The sequence below is a fragment of the Nycticebus coucang genome, chromosome 1 (assembly GCF_027406575.1).
Source record: "Nycticebus coucang isolate mNycCou1 chromosome 1, mNycCou1.pri, whole genome shotgun sequence".
NCBI lineage: Eukaryota > Metazoa > Chordata > Mammalia > Primates > Lorisidae > Nycticebus > Nycticebus coucang.
In genome coordinates this window covers 4800474-4819433 of record NC_069780.1, presented here as the reverse complement: position 1 = coordinate 4819433, position 18960 = coordinate 4800474, and the positions used below count along the sequence as shown (strand labels likewise).

Genomic DNA, 18960 nt, shown 5'->3' with positions numbered 1-18960 from the left:
GATTTTTGAAGTACTATGCTTTTACTCTCTAATTCTTTCCCCAGAAGTCATTGCTATCACCTTGTATCTATCTTTCTCATGATTGCTTTAATATTTTTAATATGTATACATCTATATAACCCATATGTGATAAAAAATAAAACAACATATTTTATGACATAGGATTATCTCATTTAAAACTGCATAAGGGAAGGAGGGAGGGGGGTGGGGCCTTGGTGTGTGTCACACTTTATGGGGGCAAGACATGATTGCAAGAGGGACTTTACCTAACAATTGCAATCAGTGTAACCTGGCTTATTGTACCCTCAATGAATCCCCAACAATAAAAAAAAAAAAAACTGCATAAGGAAGAGGCAAATTAATTTTCTTAGACAAGTATTTTATAGACAAATAAACATTTCAAAATTGAAATATATCAAGAAATTAACCTACAATTACTGATTTCTATTAAAAAGTATATTGTATAAGTTCTATACAGAGCACTTTCAAATTTCAAATAAAGGTGAAAATGATGTTCTTAACGTCAGATCATGTTACTTTATACTTTATGGCTAGCATGAGTACATGACTTACGCACAGTAAGGAAAACAATAGTAACAGCCACAGCTACATGTACCAACAGCTTACTTAATGTATGTTGAACGCTGTTACAGTACCTGAGAGCCATAATTTCATTTGATTTTCACAATAACCAAGTGAAGGAGATATTAGTATTATTGGCGTTTTACAAATGAGGAAAGTAGAGGCCTACACAAATTAGATGACTTGCCCAAGGTCACAGGACTTGGCAACAGAGGGATCTGACTCCTTGTCTGGGCTGTGGAACCCCACTTCCTTGGGTGGCCTTGAATAAGTTCTCTAAACTTATTTCCTGAGCTATAAAATGGGAATAACATTAATACATGCCAGAATTATTAAGAACTAAATAAGATAGTTTATAAGAAAGGACTGAGCAAATCATGGAGCTATGTAACACTGCTTGTCATGTTCCTGATGAGATCAGAAAGTGAAAGGCTGACAATGAAGAAAACAGTACTTGTTGGCTTTTGGTCAAAACTTCCCAAGAAAAATAGTTTACTTTGGTAAACAGTCCTAATTGTTTTACTTTGCCTAACATAGAAACTATTACATAAATGTAAATAGCAATCAATATCTATATTATACCCTGATAGATAGATATGCAGGAATAGATTAAGCCAGAAGTAAGTCACACAGCCAGGAACGCAACCATGAAAACCGTCCCGTGCACGGACTACCAGTTTGGCCTCGCAAAGCACTCTTCAGAACTAAAGCTTTTTAAAGTTACCTGGAAGCATTATCAAGTTCTAATAATTTACTATTATCCACATCACATATTGATTTCTAACATTATTTGAATTTGTAGACAGAGAAAGGAAAAATAATACTCAAAAGCATCGTTATTTATTATTTTAGATATGTTATAAATAGGTTTATTTTTCCACAGAGCTTTGGGTTTTAAAAAATATTTCATATGCATTGTGTCAACCAATATCCTAAAACAACCATTATAGAAAATTCGAGATCAGGAAAGTGGAATTCACCAAGACTAATAATGATTAGAAATCTACATATCAGTGTGTGGTGGTGTGTTCACATATATGTGCGCATGTGTGAGTGTGTGGTGGTCTGTTCACATATATGTGCGCGTGTGTGTTGAACATGAGCCTGTAGATGTCTAACACTCTGGTTAAATATTAGAAAGCAAAAAGGCATACCCCCTATTGTTAGGAATTAAAGAAATCAATGAAACATTTACTGAATTAAAAATTAGGGGAAAAAAGACTAGGAGCAGTAAATTATAAAGCAGTGAAAATTCCTAACACAAAGATAATTGCTGTCTTAAGAATATGAACTTGCCGGGTGCAGTGGCTCACACCTGTAATCCCAGGACTCTGAGAGGCCAAGGCAGGTAGATTTCCTTAGCTCAGGACTTCAAGACCAACCTGAGTAAGAGTGACAGCCTGTCTCAATAAAAGAGCCAGGCATTGTGGCAGGCACCTGTAGCACCAGCTACCAGGGAGGGTGCAGCAAGAGAATTGCTCTGAGCCCAAGAGTTTGAGGTTGCTGTGAGCTATGATGCCATGGAACTCTACGGAGGGCAATGGCATGAGGCTCTGTCTCAATAAATAAATAAATAAATGAATAAAATGAACTTGATCTTTCACCTATGTTAAAACAAGATGCAGAATTTAGCAGGCAGCAATGAGCTGAGTAACCTGTGTGCCCTCTGCCCACAGCACTGGCTTAGGCAACCAGGCCCTTTGCTGGGTTTCCTTCCATTCCCATGGAGCTGCTCAGCACGTAGCCATTGGGCTGTGAGGAAACATCTTAGGATGAGGTTGAGACGATAGACACCTGGAACATAGGGTGGTCTGCTCCCAAGCACCACCACGTTTTGCTGAGCCTTCTTACTGACGTTGGGTGCTGCTGCTCCTTTCAATCCAATGACTTGTTGTCTAACTTAGATAATCAGTTAACAGCTCTAACAACTAAGCGTCAGCTTCCTTGTCTGCAAAGTGAACTCACTAGCTGACCTCGAACATACTAAGACTTTGTGACTTGTAGGACTTCTATAGCCCACAATGCAAGCTTTCGGGGGTTTTTTCCTATTGTTTTAGGCATGAGATTTGTGTGTATCTAGTGGCTTTTCAGCTTTCTTACTGTCTATATGGTTAATGACTTAAAGAAAGTGTATGTTGCCAAAAGAAAAAATACAAGCAAAGGGCCACATATTTTCAGTAATTCTTGTATTCCCTGTCCAGGCTCTCACATTGCTGAAGGAAGAATGAAGGGAACCTCTTTAATTGCATAAATGCACAAGTATGTGAGTCGATTATTGAAAGTCTTTACTTGAGGATGTAAGAAGTAAGAAAATCTTCAGCGTGACAGAAGTGGCCAGGCCTGCCTACCTCCCGGCCGCTCGTGTCCCCCGTCGGTATGTAACAGCATGGCTATGGGCATCCCCACGTTCTTGGATCTCCCGGCCACAACCACATTCTTCCCAAATGTTTCAATTCCTTAAAAAACAGAGATTGAGGCAGAGTCGACAACAAGAAGAAAAGGAAACGTCTGAACATCCAGCTGAAACCTTCTTAAAGAGTCTAATTAGTGTGGACTATTACATGGCTCATTCACAACCTGCCCACATTCATTATTATTTACAAATAATTCTTTTTATACTTCTTGGTTTTCCTTTCTGCTTATGTCTTCATTAAAATACCACAGACATTCTCGGGTTACCATTAAATTATTTTTAAACGTTGAGAAGCACATGAAGAATCAGAAGTGCAGAGGCTTAAAATACACCAACTACTAATTACAAAGCAAGTGAGGTACAACACGGATCGTGACTGGCATTACAGTGAGCATAGCCGCGACAAAGTGAAGTGGAGAAGGGCCCTGCTCAGAAAACTCATGCACTTCACTCCACGGCAGGCAAAGAAGCACTAAGCTTACGGAGCTCACAGGCGAGGAAGGGTGTGGGGATCACGTCTGCAGACGTGCACTTACCTCTGCTGGACTCACTTTCTTCTAAGTAAAATGAAGAAGTTGGACTGAGATTCTTCTAAGTACTAACATTCTTAGAATATGATTCTAGGATCTGCTTTCCTTTGTAAACTTTCTCTATCAGAATACAGCAGATAAGAAGGGAGATGTTGCCCAAATTGAAAGTGACAGTGGTGGGCGCAGGAATATGATGAGTACGCGGGAGATTTTTAGTCGGTTAATGTAGGGGCGAGTGCCTCTGCACACCCAGAGCGTCTGTGAGAGCATCACCATACCTACCACGGGACCACAGTAAATTCTTATAATGAAAACCTAAGTCAGTGGAAAGCGTTCATGTACGAAATCCTATTTTTTAAAGGTAAGGAAAAATACAATACATTTTGGAAAGATTTTTGTCAAAATACTAACTTTATAATTTAAAAACTGGAAGACATAATTCCTACTTGGAAAATTTATTCCCTATAAACTGCAACTACAGGAACCTGTAATCTGGCATATGTTCTTCATTTTATTTTATTTTGGATTATTCTTTTACTTTTGTAACTTTGGATTTTTCTACAGACTGAAGTCTCCTGGCTTATCATTTTCATCACTCTACAGGACTGACATTGTCTCCATCCAGGCAATGCCCAGGTGATCAGTTCACTGGCACCCAGCAGACCACCAGTCACCAACCTGTCCTCTTTATCATTTCCCACACAGCGCTGGCGGTGGCGGGGATGAGGGAGTGCTGGTCAAGGCACAGTCTGCCGATGTTGATGATGTGGTATCCATCTACGTCTTTTTCCGGGGCAATCCCATTGCAGATTGTTCGTTCATCCACGTGGCCTAAGGAGTAAATGAAATTGGTCTCATTTTAAAGTTGTTATTTATTTGGAAGTCTGGAAGATGAAATCTGGCAATCTATAGACAAATCACTTAGGGTTCAGCTCCAGAAAATGTATAACGCTATTACTCTTTTCATTTCTTGTCACCAAAATAGTCAGCCAAAGTGCCCTTGACCAATAGCTACTGTTAACTGGTCTTAGAGTACATATGTTACAGGGGCAGAAGTGGCTGAACTGGCGTAAGGGATGAAGTTGTGAAATAAAACAATACCAGTGAGGTCTGGGGGCAGCCAGCTTTATTTCTTTGTCTTAGTAAGCTTGCATATTTTTAAGGGCTTTACATCCATGTTTCTCTGAAACAAGATATTCTACTAATAAGCTTCTTTCTATTAAATGCCTTGAGCAATGCAGATTAAAAGGGCATTGTTAGTCCTAAGAATAGTCGTAACATTATTGGCTCCTAGCTTCTTCTCAAATTACATAAGAAAACAAACACACACATACACACACACACACACACACACACACATCCTTTCCCTAAAGCACTAGGACCATGAAATCTAAAACATCCTGACGGTTTACTATATGAGAGGAAAAGAACACAACCTGAGTAACGAGCTAATCAAATGAGACTTGGGACGCCAATCAACTCATTTTAAAAATTAAATGATAAGTGTAGAGATATAAAATAGGCTTCTGTTATTCTGTGCAAAATAACTCAGCTTACCACTAACCTGTGTCCCTACTTCCCTAATACATTGAAAACCCACGTGCCTAGTATGCTGATATGTGTAACCAAAGTTTCTTTGTCTAAGATACAATGGATGCCATTTAGACATGATTATTTTAAAACATCAAAGTCCAAGTTCAAATTTCTTAAAGAGCTACCCCTTATGTCTTTTATCTTTTGTATTCCAAACATGGCTACTGCTTCCTTACTCTAAATAGATTGAATCTGCCATCATTAACTACCAAAATCTTTTAAATATACAAAAGGAATCATATTCAAATAGAAACTGGGTCTTTGGAATGTTTCCTCAATCAATAATCTTTCACTTTCAATAACTGCTTTCATTGTATAATGTTTCAGTAGGGTAAATCTCTGTTTTCTCTGAAGCTAGATCACTATAAAGATTCTAGTAAAACTGTTTTAAAAATTGCATCTTTAATGTATGGCCTGAGGACAAAAATAGTGGTTCCTTTTTTAAAAAAAAATCTGAATTATGACAATTATAATGATGATGAGTACAAGTCATTTTTCAAGCACCTGCCACTCCTGGAGAAGCTTCATGGTATCACTATTACCTACAATGAAGTCAAAACCTTTATAAAGAAAAAGAAAATAATTGTATTTGAAAATCTCCACATTTTAGCTAAGGCTCAAATTAGTTTGTGTGTAAGTTCAAAAACCTGGCTAACATATGGGCTGAGCCACAGATTGAAATAACTCAGCAAGACCTATGCGCAGATTTTAAGAGCCACCTTCTCTCCAACAAGCCTCAGCCACACTGAGTCTCACCATCTACTGGTGTGTGCTCTCCCATCCACCGAAAATCACACAGCAGCTGCCAACAAACAGGGCAGCTCACACACCAGCTGGAATTACAAGAAGAAATGTAAACACCTAAAAATTTGGAAGCCAGACTAGAGATTGGTGACGAGAGACCTGTCTTCTTGTGTATTTTCTAAACTTCAACTCAGATGATAACTCAGCTCACCATTTCAGAACAATTTTGTCTTAAGCTATTTACATATTAATTCACAGTTTAAAAAAATATATGTGTGGACAGACAAAACGTTTAGCACAGAGGATTCATAAAAACTGAGCCTATTCGGTCAAAAAGGAAAAGAGTCTCATATGAGTAGATGAAAAGGTTAAGATAATAAAAATTAGGAAGACCAATTCATATATCATTTATATGTAATTCTCTGTTATGTTAGCAGTGGATTGAATCTGACATCCAACCTTTGCCGGCAGAAATCTATTTTGCATTTATGCAGTGTACAATGTATAGTAATGATCTGAATTAGTGTATCTTACATTTAAATAGTGCTTTGCAATCATTATGTGTCCTTCACATCAATTTCTCCTTTGATCTTCACAGTTACAGGGGACCAAGGGAGAAAAGGTATTATCATTCCCATTTTAAAGACAAGCTAAGATGAGGACAAGATGGCGGACTGAACCCAGCTTTCAACAGAGGCTCCCGTCCAGAAGGAGAGTTAAGGGACAGGAATTTAGTAAGTATCCTGGTGGACTTGAGCCTCACCAAGAGAGAAGGTTGAAGAACGCACATCAACACCGCTGAGGCAAGCTGTGATCACAAGGACGCAAACAAAAGGTACAAAATCCACCACCAAGCGGACGGGAGTCCCCCTCCCCCATGAGACCGGCTCAAGAGCCCCACAATTAAACAAGCGGGCAGAAATTAAAGGCCCTCCCACTACACTCCACAGGAGAGACCTTCTAAGAACTGGACCTACCTCCCCTACTGGGGTGCCGTGGCGTTCTCCTGCCGGGCATAAAACTGAATAAAACTTTAAAAATCCTTTGCCGGCAACCCTGAATTCCCAACACTCCCCTCCTGCCCACTAAGGTCTGGAGGCCTGTCCCCCAGGAGTTCGGATCCTTGAGTGATTTCTCAAGGGGAGTGGACAGTCCCCGAGTTGCGACTGATCAGCATTGACTCTGAGGCACGCGAGTGAGGAGAGGGCACAGGGCTGAGGGGGAGTCACGCCTGGCAGCACTTCCCTGTGGTGCGGTGCAGCAGCCCTCCCCGTGCATCAATACAGCCAGACATAAAACTGAATGACACTCTAGCTTCCCCCCAACTCTCACTCGGGGTCTGGGGACCTGTCCCCCAGGAGTTCGGATCCTTGGGTGATTTCTCGAGGGGAGCGCACAGTGCCCGAGCCGCGAATGGTCAGCGCTGACTCTGAGACACGCGGGCGAGGAGAAAGCACTCTACTGAGGGGGAGTCACGCCTCGGCAGCACTTCCCTGTGGATTAGGTGCAGCAGCCCTCCCCGGGCAACATTACAGGGCCGGGCACAAAACTGAATAAAACTCTAGCTTCCCCGCTGAGAGCTGAGAGCCCCTACTCTCACTCGGGGTCTGGAGGCCTATCCCCCAGGAGTTCGGATCCTTGGGTGATTTCTCGAGGGGAGTGCACAGTGCCCGAGCTGCGTCAGGTCAGCACTGACTCTGAGACACGTGAGCAAGGAGAGGGCACTCTGCTGAGGGGAAATCAAGCCTTGGCGGCACTTCCCTGTGGTGCGGTGCAACAGCCCTCCCCGGGCGGGCGTAAAACTGAATGAAACTCTAGCTTCCCCCCCACTCCCAATCGGGGTCTGGAGGCCTATCCCCCAAGAGTTCAGATTCTTGGGGGATCTCTTGAGGGGTGTGGACCCAGCATAAACTGCGGCCACTCAGTGCTGACTCTGGGGCGCGAGACAGAGGAGAAAAGGGTCGCCTGAGTGCCCACACCAGAGCAGCAGTTCCCTGGAGGTAGATCAACAGCCGTTTTTTCTTTAACAGAAGAACGCTCACTTCTGGATATTCTGAGGCCACACCCCCTGTCTCCCTGGGCAACCAGAGGAGGCCACCGGTGAGCGAGGGATTTCCTGACACTGCTCACAAACCCGGGAAGCTTCCAGGGCGGGGCCGACCCAGAGAGGTGAAACCTCCAGCAGCAAAGACGTTTGAACTCAGAATAGCCCGTCTTCTGTAGGCGATTTCGGCAGGAACAGAGACAGAACCCCGCAAAGTTGTCTGTTCTGTTCTGTTCTGTTAGCAGCACCCATCAGGGACGGGGCTAAGCCTGAGTGAACACCTCCTTCCCATCACCTGCATCAAGCACTCAAAGATGTCAGGCCCCATCTCCTCCTGCTAGATAGCGGCAGTCTGCGGGGGCCTGGCAGACTTCCTTGCGATTCAGGCAGGTGCAAACCCCTGGAGTGTCTGTTCTCTACAGGCAACTGGGTTAGCCATCTGCAGAGATACCAGTGACTGGGTCTGACGGAGGGGCAAAGTGGGGAAGGAGACATCAACCTTCCCAGACTGCTCTGTTTGCTGGGTGGCTCCTCCTGACTCCACACTGCACTGGGTTGAGCTGTGTCAGAGGAGTCACCAGGCCCCTGTGATCCAGTTCCCAGAGACCTCTTGAACTCTCCCACCCGAGACAGGTGCCGACTGAGACAGTTAATTTGGACCTTTTGAACTGGGCTAATAGACTGAGGACTTTTCAGGCGGTGCCCTGGGTGTGCGGTTGTAGGAAGGTTTGATTCTCCTTTTCAAACTGGGGCCAGAGGTGGGTGGGCCGGGTGACTTAATTGCTGATTTTTCCACACAGCTGAGACTTCAAGCCAGAGTAGAAGTTGCAATAGGATCGAACAGAAACCAGCTGAAAACAAGACAGAACCACTTTGCTCCACCACACCAGACAGAGCCCCAGTTTCTCAGGCCACAACACTGTACAGGCCCTCGATAAAACCCCAGGGGAAAAACCAAAGGGAGTAAAATAACCATGGGGCGGAATCAGCGGAAAAACTCTGGTAACATGAATAACCAGAATAGATCAACCCCCCCAAGAAAAGATACGGCAGATGTGATTGAAGATCCCATTCATAAACAACTGGCTGAGATGTCAGAAATCGAATTCAGAACTTGGATTGCAGGCAAGATTAATAAAATGGAATTAGGAATTCGAGGAGAAATTCAAAAGTTGTCTCAAGAATTTAATGAATTTAAAGACAAAACCACCAAAGACTTAGACACACTGAAGCAAGAATTTACAGCCCTCAAAGATATGAAAAATACAGTAGAATCCCTCAGCAACAGAATGGAGCAAGCAGAAGAAAGGATTTCTGACACTGAAGATAAAGTCTTCGAACGCTCCCAATCTCTCAAAGAGGAAGAGAAATGGAGAGCAAAAACGGATCACTCACTCAGAGAGCTCTCAGATAATTTGAAAAAAAGCAATATAAGAATTATAGGGATTTCTGAGAACGATGAAGTGGCCTCCAAGGGCACAGAGGCCCTTCTGCATGAAATTATGAAAGAAAATTTTCCAGACATGCCTAGAGAATCTGAAATTCAGATAGCAGACAGCTTCAGAACCCCAGCACGATTCAACCCCAATAAGTCATCCCCCAGACATATCATAATTAGCTTCACTAAAGTTAACATGAAAGAGAAGATTCTCAAAGCAGTCCGGCGAAAGAAAACTATTACGTACAAAGGTAAGAATATTAGAATAACTGCAAATCTCTCTGCTGAAACTTTTCAAGCCAGAAGAGGGTGGTCATCAACTTTTAATCTCCTAAAGCAAAATAACTTTCAACCCAGGATCTTGTATCAAGCTAAACTGAGTTTCATCTATGATGGAGAAATTAAATACTTCAATGACATACATATGTTGAAAAAATTTGCCATAAGTAAACCAGCTCTTCAGGATATTCTCAGACCTATCCTCCACAATGACCAACCCAATCCTATACCACAAAAGTAAACTCACTCAGAAACTTCGGATCAAACTCCCAACTTCCACACTGGCGAAAGGATTAAAAATGTCCACTGGACCTTTGAAAAACTCGATACCCAAAATTCCACCAGACTTATCAATACTCTCCATCAATGTGAATGGCTTAAACTGTCCTCTAAAGAGGCATAGGTTAGCTGACTGGATACAAAAACTCAAGCCAGATATTTGTTGCATACAAGAGTCACATCTCAACTTAAAAGACAAATACAGACTCAGGGTGAAAGGATGGTCATCCATACTTCAGGCAAATGGTAATCAGAAAAAAGCAGGTGTTGCAATTTTATTTGCAGATACAGTAGGCTTTAAACCATCAAAAGTAAGGAAGGACAAGAATGGTCACGTCATATATGTTAAGGGTAATACTCAATATGATGAGATCTCAAATATTAATATCTATGCACCCAACCAGAATGCACCTCAATTTATAAGAGAAACTCTAACAGACATGAGTAACTTGATTTCCTCCAGCTCCATAATCGTCGGAGATTTCAACACTCCTTTGGCAGTGTTGGATCGATCCTCCAGCAAGAAGCTGAGCAAAGAAATCTTAGATTTAAACCTAACCATCCAATATTTAGATTTAGCAGACATCTACAGAACATTTCATCCCAACAAAACTGAATACACATACTTCTCATCAGCCCACAGAACTTACTCCAAAATTGACCACATTTTAGGTCACAAGTCTAACCTCAGTAAATTTAAAGGAATAGAAATTATTGCATGCATCTTCTCGGACCATCATGGGATAAAACTTGAATTGAGTAACAACAGGAATCTGCATACTCATACAAAAACATGGAAGTTAAATAACCTTATGCTGAATGATAGCTGGGTCAGAGATGAGATTAAGAAAGAAATTGCCAATTTTTTGGAACAAAACGACAATGAAGACACAAACTATCAGAACCTCTGGGACACCGCAAAGGCAGTTCTAAGAGGGAAATTTATAGCACTGCAAGCCTTCCTCAAGAGAACGGAAAGAGAGGAAGTTAAGAACTTAATGGGACATCTCAAGCAACTGGAAAAGGAAGAACATTCCAACCCCAAACCCAGTGGAAGAAAAGAAATAACCAAAATTAGAGCAGAATTAAATGAAATTGAAAACAAAAGAATAATACAACAGATCAATAAATCAAAAAGTTGGTTTTTTGAAAAGGTCAGTAAAATAGATAAACCTCTGGCCAACCTAATCAGGAAAAAAAGAGTAAAATCTCTAATCTCATCAATCAGAAACAACAAAAACGAAATAACAACAGACTCATCAGAAATCAAAAAAATCCTTAATGAATATTACAAGAAACTTTATTCTCAGAAATATGAAAATCTGAAGGAAATTGACCGATACTTGGAAGCACACCACCTTCCAAGACTTAACCAGAATCAAGTGGAAATGTTGAACAGACCCATATCAAGTTCAGAAATAGCATCAACTATACAAAACCTCCCTAAAAAGAAAAGCCCGGGACCAGATGGTTTCACGTCAGAATTCTACCAAACCTTTAAAGAGGAATTAGTACCTATATTACTCAACATGTTCCAAAATGTAGAAAAAGAAGGAGGACTACCCAACACGTTCTATGAAGCAAACATCACCCTGATCCCCAAACCAGGAAAAGACCCAACAAGAAAAGAAAATTATAGACCAATATCACTAATGAATATAGATGCAAAAATATTCAACAAGATCCTAACAAACAGAATCCAGCAACACATCAAACAAATTATACATCATGACCAAGTTGGTTTTATCCCAGGGTCTCAAGGCTGGTTCAATATACGTAAATCTATAAATGTAATTGAGCACATAAACAAATTAAAAAACAAAGACCATATGATTCTCTCAATTGATGCAGAAAAAGCTTTTGATAATATCCAGCATCCCTTCATGATCAGAACACTCAAGAAAATTGGTCTAGAAGGGACTTTTCTTAAACTGATAGAGGCCATCTACAGCAAACCCACAGCCAATATCATATTGAATGGAGTTAAATTGGAATCATTTCCACTCAGATCAGGAACCAGACAAGGCTGCCCATTGTCTCCATTGCTTTTCAACATTGTAATGGAAGTTTTAGCCACCGCAATTAGGGAAGAAAAGGCGATCAAGGGTATCCATATAGGGTCAGAAGAGATCAAACTTTCGCTCTTCGCAGATGATATGATTGTGTATCTGGAAAACACTAGGGACTCTACTACAAAACTCCTAGAAGTGATCAAGGAATACAGCAGCGTCTCAGGTTACAAAATCAACATCCATAAATCGGTAGCCTTTATATATACCAACAACAGTCAAGTTGAAAAAGCAGTTAAGGACTCTATCCCATTCACAGTAGTGCCAAAGAAGATGAAATATTTGGGAATTTACCTAACAAAAGACGTGAAAGATCTCTATAAAGAGAACCATGAAACTCTAAGAAAAGAAATAGCTGAAAATGTTAACAAATGGAAAAACATACCATGCTCATGGCTGGGAAGAATCAACATTATCAAAATGTCCATACTACCCAAAGCAATACATAATTTCAACGCACTCCCTATTAAAGCTCCACTGTCATATTTTAAAGATCTTGAAAAAACATTACTTCGTTTTATATGGAATCAGAAAAAAACCTCGAATAGCCAAGACATTACTCAGAAATAAAAACAAAACAGGAGGAATCACACTACCAGACCTCAGACTTTACTACAAATCGATAGTGATCAAAACAGCATGGTATTGGCACAAAAACAGAGAAGTAGATATCTGGAACAGAATAGAGAACCAAGAGATGAATCCAGCTACTTACCGCTATTTGATTTTTGACAAGCCAATTAAAAACATCCAGTGGGGAAAAGATTCCCTATTTAACAAATGGTGCTGGGTGAACTGGCTGGCAACCTGCAGAAGACTGAAATTGGACCCACACCTTTCACCATTAACTAAGATAGACTCTCATTGGATTAAAGATTTAAACTTAAAACATGAAACTATAAAAATACTAGAGGAGAATGCAGGGATAACCCTTGAAGAAATTGGTCTGGGTGAGTATTTCATGAGGAGAACCCCCCGGGCAATTGAAGCAGCTTCAAAAATATACTACTGGGACTTGATCAAACTAAAAAGCTTCTGCACAGCTAAGAACACAGTAAGCAAAGCAAGCAGACAGCCCTCAGAATGGGAGAAGATATTTGCAGGGTATATCTCTGACAAAGGTTTAATAACCAGAATCCACAGAGAACTCAAACGCATCAGCAAGAAAAAAACAAGGGATCCCATCGCAGGCTGGGCAAGGGATTTGAAGAGAAACTTCTCTGAAGAAGACAGGCGCACGGCCTTCAGACATATGAAAAAATGCTCATCATCTTTAATCATCAGAGAAATGCAAATCAAAACTACCTTGAGATATCATCTAACTCCAATGAGACTAGCCTATAACACAAAATCTCAAGACCAGAGATGTTGGCGTGGTTGCGGAGAAAAGGGAACACTTCTGCCCTGCTGGTGGGAATGCAAATTAATACATTCCTTTTGGAAAGATATATGGAGAACACTCAGAGATCTAAAAATAGATCTGCCATTCAATCCTGTAATGCCTCTGCTGGGCATATACCCAGAAGACCAAAAATCACAACATAACAAAGATATTTGTACCAGAATGTTTATTGCAGCCCAATTCATAATAGCTAAGTCATGGAAAAAGCCCAAGTGCCCATCGATCCACGAATGGATTAATAAATTGTGGTATATGTATACCATGGAATACTATGCAGCCTTAAAGAAAGATGGAGACTTTACCTCTTTCATGTTTACATGGATGGAGCTGGAACATATTCTTCATAGTAAAGTATTTCAAGAATGGAAGAAAAAGTACCCAATGTACTCAGCCCTACTATGAAACTAATTTGGGGCTCTCACATGAAAGCTATAACCCAGTTACAACTTAACAATAGGGGGAAAGGGGGGGGAAGGGGGGGTGGGTAGAGGGAGGGGGATCGGTGGGATCACACCTGTGGTGCATCTTACAGGGGTATTTGCGAAACTTGGTAGATGTAGAATGTAAAGGTTTTGGCACAGTAACTGAGATAACGCCGGAAAGGCTATGTTAACCACTGTGATAAAAATGTGTCAAATGGTCTATGAAGCGAGTGTATGTTGCCCCATGATCATATCAATGTATACAGTTATGATTTAATAAAAAAAAAAAAAAGAAAAGAAAAAAAGAAAAACATACCATGCTCATGGCTGGGAAGAATCCACATGGTTAAAATGGCCATATTACCCAAAGCAATATACAGTTTTAATGCAATCCCTATTAAAGCTCCACTGTCATACTTTAAAGGTCTTGAAAAAATAATACTTCGGTTTATATGGTATCAGAAAAAATCTCAAATAGCCAAGACATTACTCAGAAATAAAAGCAAAGCAGCAGGAATCCTGGTATCGGACCTCAGACTATACTATAAATCAATAGTGCTCAAAACAGCATGGTACTGACACAAAAACCATGAGGGAGGGAGGGTGATTGGTGGGATTCCACCTACGGTGCATCTTACAAGTGCACATGTGAAACTTAATAAATGTAGAACATAAATGTCTTAACACAATAACTAAGAAAATGCCAGGAAGGCTATGTTAATCACTGTGATGAAAATATGTCAAATGGTCTATAAAACCAGTGTATGGTGGTCCATGATTGCATTAATGTACACAACTGTGATTTAATAATAAAATAAAGAAAGAAAGAAAGAAAATAAATAAATAAATAAATAAATAAAGACAAGCTAAAAAAGCCTGAGAATGAGCCAATCTCCAATCACTACTGAGACAAAAATCCAAAATTCAAATCCATATCTTTTTGCTCTAAAACCAGTTTTTCCTTCTGTATCATACAGAAGTCCTAATATTAATCATTTTAAACACCATTCAAAATTTAAAATTACAGAGGTTTTACCCCCAACTAATAACATTTATTGACCCTAAAATATCCCAAGAATGTACTGTTTTTTCTAGGACCCCAAATACAACACTATTCCTAGATTAAATAATCCATGTCTGAGCACATGCAAAAAAAGCACAAAACGTTTTATAACTATTACTACCTACCTTTATTATATGAGTAAGGTAAACAAATACATTTTGTGCTTTAAATTGATGCCTATGAAAAGTCTCCTGAGGTCTGACCCTTGGGGCACATGACTTAAAAAAAAAAAAAAAGCAACTGGGAGACTCAATAGATCAATTTTCTCACAACAGTTTTAAAATATTTTTGGATTCACAGAATACACTGACAAACAACAAACCATTTAATATCTTCCCCAAATGTATAAGAGGACTGGCATTATTCACATTGTTTGTGTTTCCCTCTTCTATTTAAGATCATGAGAAGTCAGTAAATCATGCCAGGAAAAGGAAGTCAAATTTTCACTGCACTAAAACAGCTCAGGGGACAAGCTCCATTCCCAACAGCTCAAGGGACATGCTCCAATCCCAACATCTCAGGGGCATGCTCCATTCCCAACAGCTCAGAGGATGCCTGTAGGGGCCGTGCCACAGAACTGCACTGAACCGACATTTTTGTCATCTGTTTATAATAGATTTAATTGCCTCTAGATAATGAACAGAAAAAAACAAGAAAAATATAAATTATTGTTTAATTTTCTGCCTAAGGATTTTTACAACATTACTGTTTAAAAATTCCTCCTCCACTTCCCCCAGGCCTGCTAGGTAAGTTCAAGTTCATCGGCGCAGTAAACAGTGTGCCCTTTAGCTCCATCCTGTTTTCCTACAGACCCTTCTTTGCATTCTCTGTCCCTTTTCCAATTACAGGCAGTCTGGCTGCACCTGAGTGACAAACATCTGACTGATAATACAACTTGTATTTATGAACTGGGGCTATAAAAAGTAACAGGTAAATGTACCTGTTTCACCATACATACAAATTTGACTTAAGAACAAACCTACAGAACCTGTCTCATTCATAACCCGGGGACTGCTGGCATCATCATCATACACCCTCCATTCTACCCACACTGGACTGAGTCTATTCCCTGAACCCTTAGCATTAATTTTTGCCTTGTTATTACTCATGAAAATTTTTTCACTAATAATTAATTCCCTTCCTGTCAGTTTTTTCTCATCCTATTCAGTCTTTAATACATTGATCGATTGCTACCTATTTCCTTACCATAAACTGAAATTATAATTTTTCTTCTATGCTCTTCCATGAAACTGCTATAAAAATTAATTAGCACCTTTGTTCAGTCAGTTATGTTAATCTCTCCTACTAAGAATGTGAGTCTTTTAAACACACACCTTGTTAAACTGACTTTCCTTACAGCCTCCTCCATCTCAGTGAATGATAATGTCATCCTTCTTGCCAAAAAAACCTGACATCATCCTGAATGATGATGACATCCAAATCCAGTCCATTGGAAAATTGATTGGGTTTCCATCCACAACATATGTAGCATTTCACTGGTCTCACCCTGCCATGATACTGTATAGTCTGGGGTGACGTTATCCCTCCTGTGAATTCTTGAAACAACCTCCTAATTAGTTCCCTTCTTACAAATTGCATCCACACAATCTATTCACAAAATGGCAATGGGGTTGTGTTTTTGAAATGTTTGTCTGATCACACACTATTTTCCTGAAAACCCAGCAATGCTATTTACCTTATAATGGCAAAAAGAAAAAGCCTTCATGGCCTGTACTGCTCTAATACCCTAGTTATCTACCTGACCTCATAACTGGCTGCTCTCAGTCTATTCAGATCATCCTGGCCTCCTTGCTGTTTCTCAAAACATCAGGCATTTTTCCACGTTGGCTATAGCTTTGGGTCTGCCTCCAAGTCTTCCCCTCACCCTCAAATTGTCCTCTTAGCTAAATCCTTTGCTTCTTTCAGATGTTTTCTTAAATACCACATTTTTGATAAGGACTATTCTGACCACTCTATATAAAAATGTAGATTCCACTACTAACAATGGTAAAGTAACTCATTTTGGATCAATCTACTCACAGAAAACAACTGCAAACTCTGGAAAAGTTATTGTTAAGAAAAACTATCCCCAAAATTGAAGTCGTTAAAAGAGTGGACATCTGAAAGAAAGTAATATCCCTGAAAGAGTTTCCCATTTTGGAGACTTTTCTAGCTACAGAACAGATAGAATTTGAATATAAACCTGTAGTGTACTTGCTTAAGGAACCAAATGATGAAATTTGGGGATATTGCCATTGTTAAAAATGAAAACAACATGTATAAGAACGGATAAAGCCACAGGGAAAGAGGAAACCCAAGTACTGTATATAAATGCTGCCCAAATCTCTGATTAACCCCCAAAAACATACATTGGAAGTAACCACCAAGAAGTCCATGTAAGGCCGAGAGAATTGAATAGAGACAGTAGCTGTGGCTCACCAACAGAAAAACAAAGCTTGAAGTCCTGAATCTGATACAGTTTACAAAAAAATGTACAGTTAAAAACACACTTAACAGGGTGGCGCCTGTGGCTCAGTGAGTAGGGTGCCAGCCCCATATACCGAGGGTGGCGGGTTCAAACCCAGCCCCGGCTGAACTGCAACCAAAAAATAGCCGGGCGTTGTGGCGGGCGCCTGTAGTCCCAGCTGCTCGGGAGGCTGAGGCAGGAGAATCGCGGAAGCCCAAGAGCTAGAGGTTGCTGTGAGTCCCTGTGACATCATGGGACTCTACCGAAGGCGGTAAAGTGAGACTCTGTCTCTACAAAAAAAAAAATACACTTAACAGTGAAATACTAAAACTGTTTCCCTTAAGATCTGAAGAAAGTCCACTTCTACCATTTTTAGTTAATGTTTTGTTGGAGATGCTAGTCATTATAATAAGATAAGGAAAAGAAAAAAGAGCACAGAGATCATAAAGAAGTAAAACTCTGTTCACAGACAGCTGACTTGTGCAGAATAGCCCAATAAATCCACAAAGCAATCACTAGAACTAATCAGCTCCTCAATCTGGCAGGATGACAGATTATAGAGCCAATACCCCCAAACCAATTGTATTTCTGTATATGAGTACAAGCAGCAGCTATCAGAAAATAAAATTTTAAAAGTACATGTATTCTTTACACAAGCTGACTAATCATAAAATACTTACAAATAAATTTTTAAAATTTGAGGATGACTTCTATTATAAGAACTACAAAAAACTGCTGACAGATGACCTTAATAAATGGACAACATACCATGTTCACAGACTGGGAGTCTCATTAATGTTAGTTGTCAATTCTCCCAAATTGATCAACAGATTGACTGAAATCTCAGTCATAATCCTCCAAAGTCTTTGGTTAGATTCTAAATGTGTATGGAGACGTAAAAGATTTAGAATATTCAAAGCAATCTTCGAAATGAACAGGGTTAGAAGATTTATAATACCTAATTTCAAGACTTGCTACAAAGCTACAATAATCAAAACAGTGTGGTTCTGGCATAAAAATAGACAAATATATCAATGGAACAGAACAGAGAGCCCAGCTTTACATTCACACTTACAGAGACATTTGAACTTCTGCAAAAGTGATACAGCAATTCAATGGGAAAAGAATGTCTTTGTCCACAAATAGTACTTGAACAGCTGGACAGCTATACAGGGGGAAAAAACTAATCATGATCTCTACCTCATAATGTACAGAAAATTAACTGAAATTGATTATAAAACATAAAAGCCAAAACTATATGGTTTCAGGTGAAAACTTGAAAGAATATCTTTGTGTTCTGGGTGTAGATAGAGATTTCTTATGAAGACCACAAAACACACAAAGAATAAAGAAAACAACTGGTAAATAAAACTTGTATGCTCATCAAAAGGCACCCTTAATGAAATAGACAGGCAAGCCAAAGAAGGGAGAAAACATTTGCAAAATCTATGTCTGACAAAGAACTTGTGGTTAGATATAAGAATTACTCTCAAAGCTGATCACTGAAAGGTAAGTAATTTCTTAAAATGAGCTAAATACTTAAATAGCCACTTTACCGAGGAAAATTATCAAATGGACAATATGCATGTGGAAAAAAATCAGAACAGTGTCTGCCTGAGAGTAAGGATGGAAGGG

The 18960-nt window shown here is 39.9% G+C and overlaps 1 protein-coding gene across 4 annotated transcripts in view; it reads right to left on the bottom strand.

The window, feature by feature from the left end:
• The window catches only part of MTHFD2L (methylenetetrahydrofolate dehydrogenase (NADP+ dependent) 2 like), a 130179-nt gene that overhangs the window by 74817 nt on the left and 36402 nt on the right, over positions 1-18960 (bottom strand). For all 4 annotated transcript variants that reach the window (XM_053582622.1, XM_053582796.1, XM_053582715.1 and 1 more), the window contains 2 exons: positions 4204-4356; positions 2931-3038 (listed from right to left, as the gene is read on the bottom strand). In XM_053582622.1, the coding sequence (XP_053438597.1) occupies positions 2931-3038; positions 4204-4356 (261 nt within the window). The remainder of the gene's footprint in view (positions 1-2930; positions 3039-4203; positions 4357-18960) is intronic.